Raw genomic sequence first — 13,167 nt, forward strand, 5'->3', positions numbered from 1 at the left:
AATTTTGCACACGTATTTGCCTGATGGTCTAAATTTAATGCTAATTAACACGGAAACGGCGGTACGTATATTTTTTTGTGTTGTTAACAGTTATTTCTCAGCAAAACCTACCCTGCAACACTCTCACAAGCTTTTCTCGCTGTTTCTGACAACCCTGCATAAGGCAAATAAAATCCTGAAGAATGCATACAATTTGTAAGTATATGATAAATTATCATTGACGCAAAGAAAAGAAATAGAATAAATTTCAGCTTTGTCGAAATGAGAGTAGGTAAGTCCATGGATTATTTAACAAACACAAACATAATAGGAATGAATATCCGTTGTTATTTTTTACAGCTAAAAGCACTAGCAAAAAGAATCTCATCGATGTGTTACGTCTGTAGACGTCATGTCATCAGTAGGTAAAAACTGCTATCTCTCAGTTAAATATGACTCCTATTTACTCTATACCCTTACTTCCGGAAACGATTTTGAGGACTTATATTCGCAATATACGGGTGCAATTTGCGTACTACAACAGGAGCTGATAAAATAAACTCTTGACTGTGGACATAGTTTAAGAATCGAACTAACACTCTCAGTAGATCTACTAACCCATTCTGCACATTAAAGAAAACCAGTGAGATGAGATATTTTTGTTATCTCTGTGATGAAAATTGGAGACAAGTTAAAGCTAGTGCCCTAATTGGACTCTAGCGCAGATTTCTCCCTTTCAAGAAAGATACCGTGGAAGGCTGGAGGTGAGTTGAAACTTTGACCTGGTTCTTGAGTCCTACACAGAAAGTGCAGTTAATAGGCAACTGCACGTGAAATTATTCCTCTTCTGGGCCTCATTTCTAACTTCTCACAAATGCTCAAAACATTATCATTTATTAATTTTATAGCTCTGTCCATGAGTGTGGGACAATATACAGAGTTAACTCATATTTACCAAGAAAATATAACAAAATACTAAAAGAAAAAACATTTCTACTAGTGAATGAAACTGTTCCATGTAGTCTCCAAGGAAAAGAGATCTATGACTAAAACTACTATACATATTTGAAAAAGTTGAAAGTAGTGGTACAAGTAAATATACAGTTATGTTAGTAATTTCATGCAATGGTATTAATTATCTTTGTCTGTCATTTGACCTGAACTGTATATTTTCCTGTGCCTTCCTTATTGTAACTCATGTGGACCGGACCACATGGGGTGCTGACTTAACAGCGGATAATAGAAGAACTCTAAAAGCGTATTAAATGGTTACAAAACGAATGGCAAATGTATAACAAATGAATATGCTGAGTATTTGCCATTGGTGTGCCTGCATCGTCCTCATGTTCATCTTGGAAAATGTATAACAAATGAATATGCTGAGTATTTGCCATTCGATTTGTAACCATTTAATACGCTTTTAGCGTTCTTCTACAATCCGCTGTTAAGTCAGCACCCCATGTGGTCCGGTCCACATGAGTTACAATAAGGAAGGCACAGGAAAATATACAGTTCAGGTCAAATGACACACAAAGATAATTAATACCATTGCATGAAATTTAAAAGTAAGCAAGCTACCTCTGAGAGCTTTTCGACGCCCCTACACAAAATTGTAAAACGTAAAATCAAGTGCTGGCTAAAACTCAGTTCGAAACATTTGAGTCCAGACCATGTGCTCTCACAGTCTGACGATAGTACACAAACCGGAAATATGGTCTTTAGAAAAGAGGCGGAAATCATCTACTTCAAAATAACTCTTGGCGGTTGAATATATGGGTCGTTAAATCCAAGACGCAGCTGTTACGAAACGGCACGGATGAATTTTCAATTGGAGTTGCTTGAACTCCGCTGCTTTCGTCTTCCTGCCGTCCACTTTCTGTGCGTGATCGAGTCCCTTCCACTCTTGTGGTCACTTTTTCTTGTGAGCCAATTTTCGTATTCGTATTTGATGAATGTGCATTTCTCTCTCGCTGACACTATGTGATCCTGATAATTCTCAAGTTAACAGACATGTAATACTGGTTGTTCGATTTTACAAACTCTTCAAAACTTCACTGAATAAATATTACATTGGAATATAACCGACTGGGAAAAACAAAATACATGAAGTGAACCGGCATTCTGCATGATAGTTGCCAGTCCATAGCAATTTGCCACTCTACATTCTGGTGGATTCAGACCACCTCGAATTTCCGAAACCGACAGAATGCATGTCGCGCTACTCTGAGCACTAACGACCAAATCAATGGTCCAAGATCCCTTAAAAACCACGAACTAGTCTAGCATCAAAGAACTTATTCTACCAGTGAGACAGTCAGCTATTAACTACTACTTGAACAGGTGGAAATTCATTGAACTTTAATTCGTGCGAGATGGGAGAATATCAACAATTCTGGAAGGACATTAAAACAGATTCTTTTCAGATTGAACCTATCCAATAATTCATGCTATAAAGTCATGGGTTCCTTACTTAACACAAAGTATATGGACGGTAAAAACGCCAAATAAATTAGTAATGACCAACATTCTGCAGTATACGCAAAATTTGCGCACGCGCGCACGTGTGATTGTGTGTGTGTGTGTATGTGTGTGTGTGTTCAATTAGTACTAAGCTGGGTTACCTAGTTTCATTGTAACACATAACGTTAGTAACTGAACTAATACTACTGATATATATCTAATAAACTATAGTAACGTAATTATATCTAGTCGGCCTGAGTGGCTTAGTGGTTCTAGGCGATTCAGTCTGTAACCGTGTGACGGCTACGGTCGCAGGTTTGAATCCTGCCTCGGGAATGGATGTGTGTGATGTTCTTAGGTTAGTTAGGTTTAAGTAGTCCCTTCCACAAGAGTGGAAGGGACTCGATCACGTACAGAAAGTGGACGGCAGGAAGACGAAAGCAGCAGAGTTCAAGCAACTCCAATTGAAAATTCATCCGTGCAGTTTCGTAACAGCTCCGAACCAGAAACCGGTTTAATCTCGTGGTTGGCTCTATGTTTACCACCGTTTTGCCCACAGAACCCGAAAATTTGGTTTGCACAGGCAAACACAGTTCTAAGTTATAGGGGACTGATGCCCTCAGATGTTAAGTCCCATAGTGCTCAGACCCATTTGAACCATTTAATTGTATCTAGACATTCGCAGTTTGCCTGCGAAATCAGGTCCGCTGACTTTTCTAGAAGGCTTATGTCATAATTTGTTAATTTAACAGTGTGTGGCTCACGACAGTGATTTCGAGTGGTCGCGCTAAAAGCAAAGCAGAGACGTTCCAACTTAGCGGAGTATGACTTTGGTTCCTTGATTATTCTTAAATTTTGTATTTGACTACTTCGTGTCAGTTTCTGGACTCTTGATTGTGTTTTGTGAATGCAGTCAAACAATAAAAGCCAAGTAACATTCTCCAGAAGTTCTGCGTTATTTCAGCAACATATATTAGTAACTTCAGTGGTGACTCCGATGATACGAACACGAAAATTGGCTCACAAGAAAAAGTGACCACAAGAGTGGAAGGGACTCGATCACGTACAGAAAGTGGACGGCAGGAAGACGAAAGCAGCAGAGTTCAAGCAACTCCAACTGAAAATTCATCCGTGCAGTTTCGTAACAGCTCCGAACCAGAAACCGGTTTAATCTCGTGGTTGGCTCTATGTTTACCGCCGTTTTGCCCACAGAACCCGAAAATTTGGTTTGCACAGGCAAAGCAAATTTCCTGTATAGTGGAATAACAAATGACAAAATAAAGATCGCCTATGTGGTAAGCCAGATGGACCAAAACTACGCATCTATGGTGGAAGATATAATTGTCAGCCCACCATCTGAAAACTGTTACCAACAAATTAAGTAAGCGTTAATACAACGGGTTTCCAAGTCGGTTGAGCAACAAATCCTACATTTATTGCATCATGAAGAGATGGAAGACAAGACGCCCTCGCAATTTCTCCGACGCCTGGGTAGCCTCGCAGCGGACACGGAAATGCCAGACTCAGTGCTGCGAGTGCTGTGGACAAGTCGCCTATCTGCATCAGTGCAAAGCATCGTACATTCACACATTGAATCGAATATAGATAAGCTGGCAGAGATGGCCGACCGAGTACAGGAAACAATTTCATTACCGCTACCCCCAAGCACAGAGCTTCCACGACATTATACAGCAGCGTCAACAGAGATGGCCGCAGCAACACAGCGGAAGTACCATACAGATATACAGGACTAGTTGCAGCAGTTGTCAAACGCAGTACAGCAACTGTCATGCCAGGTAGAGACGTTAAAAGTGCAGCACGAGCAAATGGAAGTTGACGATAAAGAGAAAAAATTCAGAGACGACGGAAAACGTTTTCTCAACCACCAGCTAGGAGCAATAGCCCGAGTCCACATCGACGTCAATTTTGTTGGTATCACGAGCGTTTTGGTGAACGTGCAACACGATGCTCACCACCGTGTAATTACCCAAACTTCTCGAGTGGCCCGCAATACGAGCGACCGGTTGCGGGAGTTTACATTTCCAACAAAACAATTCGTTCTCGCACAGACTCTTTGTGGCAGACAAACTTTCGCGGTGCAAGTTCCTCATAGACACAGGGTCGGATGCTTCCTTATACCCGCACAAGATGTTACGTGTCGGTGTGCAGCCCATGCCCTTACAGTTTTCTGTAGCAAACAACTCAGTGATTAAGACATTTGGTGAAACAACTCTGCCGTTAGATTTCGAACTGGGGAAGAGATATCGGTGGCAGTTTATTGTAGCAAATGTAGCAGAACCAATAATAGTAGGAGCAGACTTCCTCTCCAATTTCAGCTTGCTGCTTGAGGTCAGGAATGGCTGTCTAATCGACAATACTTCCGGTTGCAGTACAAGAGGCATCCAGGCACCTTATCCCATGAAAGACGTGCGAGAAGCATTCGTCACAAATGAGTTTACGCAGCTGTTTCAACACTTTCCCGAAATTGTTACACCACAAGAAGAAAGACGTTATACATGTCCGCAGCTCGTGGTCGTGCGGTAGCGTTCTCGTTTCCCACGCCCGGCTTCCCGGGTTCGATTCCCGGCGGGGTCAGGGATTTTCTCTGCCTCGTGATGACTGGGTGTTGTGTGCTGTCCTTAGGTTAGTTAGGTTTAAGTAGTTCTAAGTTCCAGGGGACTGATGGCCATAGATGTTAAGTCACATAGTGCTCAGAGCCATTTGAACCATTTGAACGTGATACATAATACGTAACATTTCATCGAAACCGCACCATGTCCACCAGTGTCTGCACGGCCACGGAAATTACCACCTGACCACCTAGTAATAGCAAAACAAGAATTTGAGAAATTGTTGAAGGAAAACATGATCCGTCCGTCTGACAGACCGTGGGCTTCGCCGTTGCATTTAGTTCCCAAGAAAGATAAAACGTGGAGACCTTGTGGCGATTTCCAGGCACTAAACGCAAGGACAATACCAGATAAGTACCCGGTTCCGAATTCGTAGGAGTTTAACAATTTGCCAGCGGCATCACATGTGTTCAGTGTAGTGGATTGTGCGAGAGCTTACATGCAAATTCCAGTGGCGGCAGAAGACGTGCCAGAGACAGCTATAACTACCTCGTTTGGCCTTTTCGAACACATGTATATGCTTTTTGACTTACAAATGCCGCCCAGACATGGCAAAGGTTTATCGACGAGGGCACGGTCCGCCTGGTGACAGAACGTTTCGTATCGCACGGGGTAAGCAAAGAACGCAGGAGATGGACGCAAGAATATTTCGACTGCCAAAGAAGCAAAGTGGGTCTCACGCTCATCCTCCGTTAGGAATTTTTCCTGACAGTTGCGAAAGATTCTCTCATGTCCATCTTGACTTGGTGGTGACCATTACCGCCTTTAGATGGTTTCCGCTACCTGCTAACGCTAATTGATCGATATACCTGTTGGGCGGAAGCCGTTCCGATAGGGGACATTTCAGCAGAAACGACAGCAAAGACCTTGGGCGTGTGGATAGCGCGCTTGGATGTCCGGTACATGTAACCTCGGACATAGTGAGACAGTTTGAGTTAACTTTATTTCAACAGTTAACCAGGCTGTGTGGAATGAACCGCCACAAAACTACCAGTTATCATCCCAAGAGTAACTGTATGCTTGAAAGGTGGAATCGGTCTTCTCTTATGTGTCATGAGGACAAATGGACACAGGCTCTGCCTTTGGTATTAATTGGTTTGCGCACTGCTTACAAGCCTGACTTAGGCGCGTTTACCGCAGAAATGGTGTATGGCCAGAATATCCACGTCCCAGCGGACTTCATTGAAGACAGGAGTCCTACGACAGGAGACTCTGATACATCACCTACGTTCATAGCGCAGTTTCGACCACAAGTGTCGCGTCTGGGCACAATTCCAGGCAATAGGCATGGACATCAACCACCTTTCGTGCACAAAGACTTGAGCAGTTGTACCCACATTATGCTGAGATCAGACATCGTCAAACCACCATTGAAACAACCGTATTCGAGGCCTTACGAAGTTTTGCGCCGAAACAAGCATACGATGGAAATCTCCTACAATGGAAAGTCAATAGTGGTGTCAATAGAAAGAGTCAAGCCAGCTTACATTCCTGCTGACGGTAACGCAGAATCTCATCGAGCAAACAAGCCAGCTGCGAGGATATCGGAGGAAACAGTTTCTCTTGTGTCTCCACCGTCCAGTCAGCAGACATCGCCCGTGCAAGTACCTCATAGACACACACGAGCAGGTCAGCAGGTACGCTTCAAGTACGTTTACGTCCTGGGTGCTCCGCACTTCCAGCAGGGAGCCTGTGTGGCGAACGACAGTAATTTCGAGTTGTCGCTCTAAAAGCAGAGACGTTCCAACGCAGCGGAGTATGACTGCTTATGGAACCCCTTTGGTTCCCTGATTATTCTTAGTTTTTGTATTTGACTATTTCGTGTTGGTTTCTAGAATCATTTTGTGATTTTTTATGTGATTGCTAATATGATTGTGTTTTGTGGATGCAGTTAAACAATAAAAGCCAAGTAATACTCTCAAGAAGTTCTGCGTTTTTTCAGCAATATATATTTGTAACTTCAAGTGTAATGTCTACTTATTGCATAGTCTAACCACCCGTCAGTCAACTTCTCTTTCTAAATGCCATTGTACATGTGCGCTACCTACTACAAGTCCTGTAACATCACCACGAGAGCTGTGCCACAGGCTGTGCCCACGGACGCGGGCAACATATTGGTTCTGCATCCGAAGAGCATGTCCACTACATATAATTTTGGAAACAACAAGCCTCCACATACAACACAAGACGCCATCGTTGGTAGCCACTTATGAACGTGGATATCATGTAATGTCTTAACCACGGCTCCAATTCGTTCTATCCATCGATTCACTTCAAATCTCTTACTGAAAAAACTTATGTCGTTAGCTAATTTATGTCCGTAAGAAGGTCTCGCTTCCATCACGACAGCCCGAATCAAGTGCTAGAGGTGAGTGTGCCATTGGATGGAAGAGAAGATTTATAAATCAGTCCTTATAGCCAGGACAAAGAATTCTTTATTTATGTTTCATTATCTCTGAAGAAAACAGAAAATGACTGGAGTATTTATTTAGGGAGCACATGAGATCGTTGTTGATACTAGGGACGAATATCTCTTAGGAGTAGCGTTGTTTATCTTGACCAATTTCAGTTCTTTTTCACAGACTGATTTCCAACTTCCTTGGCATGTTAGATACAGTATACCGGTTCTCAATCGTTGACAGAAGTTACGCAATGTCGGGCTCGGTTGCTACTTGGATTGGCGACCTCCTAGGACACATGGTGCCTTTGGCTATGGGACACGCAAGTCGTCGAAGAGGCGTTCAGTTGAAAGAGCTGCTCGCGTCGTTGAGCCATACAGCATTACAGTTATAGACTGATTAATACTTTCTATTCCTCTAGAACTCGTTTACTTGTAAGTAAAGCAAAGGCACTGGAATTAGCCATCATCCATCGTGTACCTTTGTTTACAATTATCCTGCAGTTTATAATTAACTATGTGTGTAAATAATAAATTTGACATCCTCCATTGTGCACTCATGTTTACAACTGATCAGAAATTTGTGACCAACAATATGTGTAAATAATAAATGTGATTGGTTTTTCAGTTTGGGCAAAGCAGCGACCCATACGAATCAGAAGATATCTCACGAGTGATAAATGGGGAAGCACCTCTCTTCGTAACAATGGAGGGTAAGTGAAATGCCTTTCATAAATTATGAAAACGTCTCGTTTTAAGTAGTGTGTAAAGCAAAAGAGTAATACAGACAATTCTACGATAACGAGCACGTAAAAGTACCGACGTTCTTCGGAAACAGGTATTGCTTTGCACCTTTGCGGATTTCGCCCACAGAACCAGAAGAAAAATGATTTTTAAGAGAATTACTAGAGTATTTACTTACAGCTTAAGTGATAAACACATAGATCCTTAGGTGCCTAATTGATGGACAACTAACTCAGTTTCTTTATATAAGACACTTTTATCATCACATTTGAATGAAATACTTTGCTAATTATACAGCTTCAAAACCTTCGATGTATACGGCAAGCATTTCCTTGCAGTTCGGTAACAGATATTTAGGTTTCGTAATTCAGAAATCTGTCTGTTTTCCTAAGGAAACGCTACGGAGAATCAGCCGCTTCCATAGTTTCAGGCGTAGAAAATGTTACCTTTGATTCAGGACCGTAAGAAACTAAATTAAACCCAATGTAAGCAACTAATTAGGAGATCGGAGGAGAGTTAATCCAACTTCTATGAAGTCGAATTGAATAAAACTTATTTCGAAGGATCTTTAACTCATTTACATCAATAGTGGTTGTATAAAATTTATTTACAATATGTTCTCAATTTACTTGATTTGCTTCCCTTACTTATGTGGGGAAATTCTGAGAATACCTTCGAACGCATAGGACAAGGAAGGAATCGAACGTAATCTAGTACGTAAAACTCATATTTAACGAGTTAAACGTCGTTAATCTTTGACACATGATACGGATGCATTGTACAGAAATTTAAGAAGAGGAAAATTATGAAAAATTTAAAGTCAGGGAAGCAGGAGTATGAGCAGGTTATTAGCCGAACTGCAAAATTTTATTATTTATTTTGCCTCCTTCCTCTCCTTACAGCCCTTCCATTCGCTCACCAAAAGGTGCCTTCTATTCCATTTGATGTGGCAGCTTCTTTTTTTATTATTTGTTTAATTGAAACTTCTCCCTGATTGTGAAATAAATGATATGTAAAATTTTTGATTTCGTGAAAATGAAATAGAAAATTAATAACACAGTAAAGTCCCCCTTTATGGGTCTATGTTCCTTCATTCATAAGTTCCTTTTCATGCCTGTGTATTCCTTTATCCTTACGATGAAAAGTAGTTTCTACTTCTGAAATTCTTCATGTCTCTCTACCTTATAGAAATTAAATGCATGCTCCTTCATAAATGGAATGAATTCTGATATCTTATTTAAATCCAGTCTCTTGTCTACAGAAACTGAGGCTCTTACTTCTTTTTTAGAAAACTGGAGAAATAAATCAATAAATTTATTCTCCTTCCTCGTACCACATTTTCTTTCTACTACCTTACTTCGATATCGTAAGGTGCATTTAAAATACAAGTAATATAATGACATTAAGTATTAATCTTAAGTACAAAGTAAAAGGAGGGAATTCAGCAATTTGAGCGCTGGTCTTAATGTATCAGATGCAAAGATACCATTGCGTAGTTTGCAAAATTGTTTTGACAATTTATTTTATTCTGCAGTTCGTGGTGCCAGTTTAGAAATAAATTCCGTTAAACTTCGTGTGTCTAATGTTATCACGCAGTGTAGAAATTGATCTTATATTACCGTGTTGTTTTTCTGGCCATGGTATCGCTTTTGGTCCGGAGTCACAACTTCTTGTAACTTGACATATTGCGATGCTATTCGCAGTAGTGATGCAGGTTTTCATTGATTCTAGTCCCAGATTCCGCGTGCGTGTTTCCATGTGAACCTGTGTCTAAGGGTTTCCTCTACATTACACTTACATAATGCTGTGAACCCGCAAGATGGATAGAGTATAACTTTGTGCACACTGGAATCCTTTCATTGACGACTTTGTGCCACTCTGCCCCAACCTCTGACGCAAACTATTTTTGATGAATGTTCTTCCACGCCTCATTTCTCTTAGGAGCTGAACGTTTCTTAGTATGGTGGTATCATCTGCGGTTCTCAAAAAGCAGAGCTTTGAATGTATTTTGTGAATATTTACGGCCACTATTTAGGTTTCGGGCTGAATTGCTTTCAGATGTATACTTTTTACGCCGATACGGCTGAATTTTGATCTTTTAATGACATTTGTGTTAGTAACGCTTTGAATTTTGCGTCAGTATCTATTAACCCGATCCTCTCTACTTCAAAGGGTAATGCTAGTATGCTACATTTCATCGTGAAAACATTTCTACGGCATACGAAATATCCAATAGCTGATAGTAGCATTTTGACTATTGCCGCTGGTACTGGCAAAATGGACGCTAAATTATAAACTTTAGATAAGATGTAGGCTGCCCCCACACTATTTACTGATTTATAGTTGATTATTACTGCCTGTAGTTTGTCTGGTTAGAAAATTAGGCATCGGACATTCATTAGCAGCCAGTTTTGGAGAGCGAATTTACTCCGACGGTAGCGAAAACTCTGACCGTTAGCCTACAGCGCATGCCCTGTCCATTCTCCCATACTGTTCTGTAATTCATTCACATCTAAAATACTCTAATACTTATGAGGAGGTTGTAACGTGTAACACTTTTGTACCACACTGTTCATTTATTTCACTTTAAATTCAAGTATCACGTCCCTACTTGTTCTGAGCGCACTCACACTACAATTCACCCATTTACCATGAACTTATATGAATTTACATTGCCAATTATCTACTGTGCGACCGTCATTTAATCATATAACAACTCCCCAGATACGAAATTACTCTTCAGCTTCAACATTCTCACTTTGCTCACCCACAAGCGAGTCCTACTCGCGAGATGGCTCTCGTGCGACTCTGTTTAATCTTTCCACAAAGTACTTCACATTTACGCGCCATCGCGGGAAACGCAACCACTGGGGATTGGCCATGCAAGCATGTTCCGGCTCGACTGCCTCACTCCTTTGCGCCAAACGATCTCCAGGCCACAATCTCTCCCTTCTAGAACCATGGGGCATCCCCGTCAGCGGTGCCGCTGTGCTTTAACAAAGAAGCGTACGGATAGATTACATTTTTTCTGGTATAAGATCGATATCTGTACCCTTACAACCCCCAACTAATTGTTTTCAAAGTCCACGTGAAACAAGGATTTTTGAAAGTTAAAAAGAAAGAAATCATCTCACTGAAAAAGTTATTCCCCACTATCTGAAACAAATTTTTCCTTTTATTTTTTCCAGATCTGTACTTCGTATAAACCACATCCTTCCATCGCTATTGTTTTGGACATTTACACAGACATAATCAATTTCATAATGTATAGAATCACTTAGGCAGGAAAGATCATATTGAAGATTTCGTTTCAGTCCGTTTCAAATTTCAAGAAACATAAAAGCTCACACTCCTCAGTTTTGCACACAACAAGATTAAACTGAGAATTACATTTACGTACCATTTTAGTCCATTCCAAATTTCATGAAATACGGAATATTCTATAAATTATGAAATAAAGCTACACACAAATACATTTCTCAAAATCCTGAACACCGCAAATCAAACTGAAAATTACAAATATATTTCGTTTCAGTCCATTTCAAAACATATTAAATATAAAACTTTGAGCTGAAAGGAAAATACACAGAAACCTGCTTTTCATAAATTTTTAGACCACATTATGTTATTTTCTTTAACCAAATAGTTCAAATGAGGTAAGTATATATGTGAAAAAAGGTATTCTGCATGATAACAAATCTAGAAATCAATAAACTTTACCAAATTATCCAAATACGAGGGTGAGTCAAATGAAAACCTTAAATTAGTACTAATAACAAATCGAAACTTCGCGCCGTTATCCTGTAACTTGGTAAGCGTGCTACAAACAACGTGCAGAATGGCCTGTAGGTGGCAGCATAGTGCAGATGCACACATACCGTCGCAGTAACCGCCCCACTTGCGACTTGCACCAGGTGAGAGCAGCGTTCTGTTATTCCGTTTTTGCGTAATGAAGGCGTGAAACCTATTGAAATTCTTCGACGAATGAAGGTTCAGTACGGTGATGCACGATTGTCACAGCAGCAAGTCTACGAATGGAGTAGGAAGTTCGCAAATGGTGTGACTTCAGTGGAAGATGCTCCTCGTCCAGGTCATGCACAACGAGTTGTGACTCCACAGAACATTGCAGCAGTTGAAGCCACAGTGAAGGAAAACCGCCGAGTGACACTGAATGACATTGAAGCATGTTTACAGATTAGTGATGGGTCAGCACATCACATTGTGCACGATGTGCTCCAGTTTCACAAAGTGTCGGCAAGATGGGTGCCACGGCAACTGACTCCTGAAATGAGAGAACGACGTGTCGATGCTTGTGAAGAACTTCTTCGCCGCTTTGAACGAGAAGGTGATGGCTTCCTTGCAAGAATCGTTACTGGGGACGAAACCTGGGTTCACTTCCACCAACCGGAAACGACGAGAGCGAGCACGGAAAGGCGCCATTCCTCATTACCAAAGTGTTTACCATATGTTTGGTTCGCTCAAAGACGCAGTGGGAGGAAAGAAGTTCCGTTCTGATGAAGAGGTACGCCACGCGGTGCATGAGTGGTTGCGTGGACTACCAAAAGAATGGAGGACTTGCATTGAGCTTAGGGAGATTATGTTCAAAAGTGATACAGCTTTGTACCACTTCTGCACAGTAAATAATATTTAAAAAAATATTTAATGGTTTCATTTCACTCACCCTCGTATGTCATGGAAAAGCTTCTGAAATTCAATAGCTGCGCGAAGTGGCCGCGCGGTTTGAGGCCCCATGCCACGGATTATGCTGCCACTCCCGCCAGAGGTTCGAGTCCTCCCTCGGGCATGGGTGTGTGTTTTGTTCTTAGCATAAGCTAGTTTAAGTGGTGTGACGTCACGTGTGCTGGACTGTTACTGAAATTTCTCGTCAATATTTTATAAAGTTTTAGTCTTCAGTTACTTTAGTTTATTTGTGTTAATATTTGCTGTAAAAGTAAC

At 41.1% G+C, this 13,167-nt stretch overlaps 1 protein-coding gene across 1 annotated transcript in view; it reads left to right on the forward strand.

The window, feature by feature from the left end:
- The window catches only part of LOC126470927 (uncharacterized), a 447,426-nt gene that overhangs the window by 375,335 nt on the left and 58,924 nt on the right, over nucleotides 1-13,167 (forward strand). The window contains exon 7 of the mRNA XM_050098954.1: nucleotides 8,096-8,180. Coding sequence (XP_049954911.1) covers nucleotides 8,096-8,180 — 85 coding nt within the window. The remainder of the gene's footprint in view (nucleotides 1-8,095; nucleotides 8,181-13,167) is intronic.

This window comes from Schistocerca serialis, chromosome 3 (assembly GCF_023864345.2).
Source record: "Schistocerca serialis cubense isolate TAMUIC-IGC-003099 chromosome 3, iqSchSeri2.2, whole genome shotgun sequence".
In the NCBI taxonomy this organism is placed as follows: domain Eukaryota; kingdom Metazoa; phylum Arthropoda; class Insecta; order Orthoptera; family Acrididae; genus Schistocerca; species Schistocerca serialis.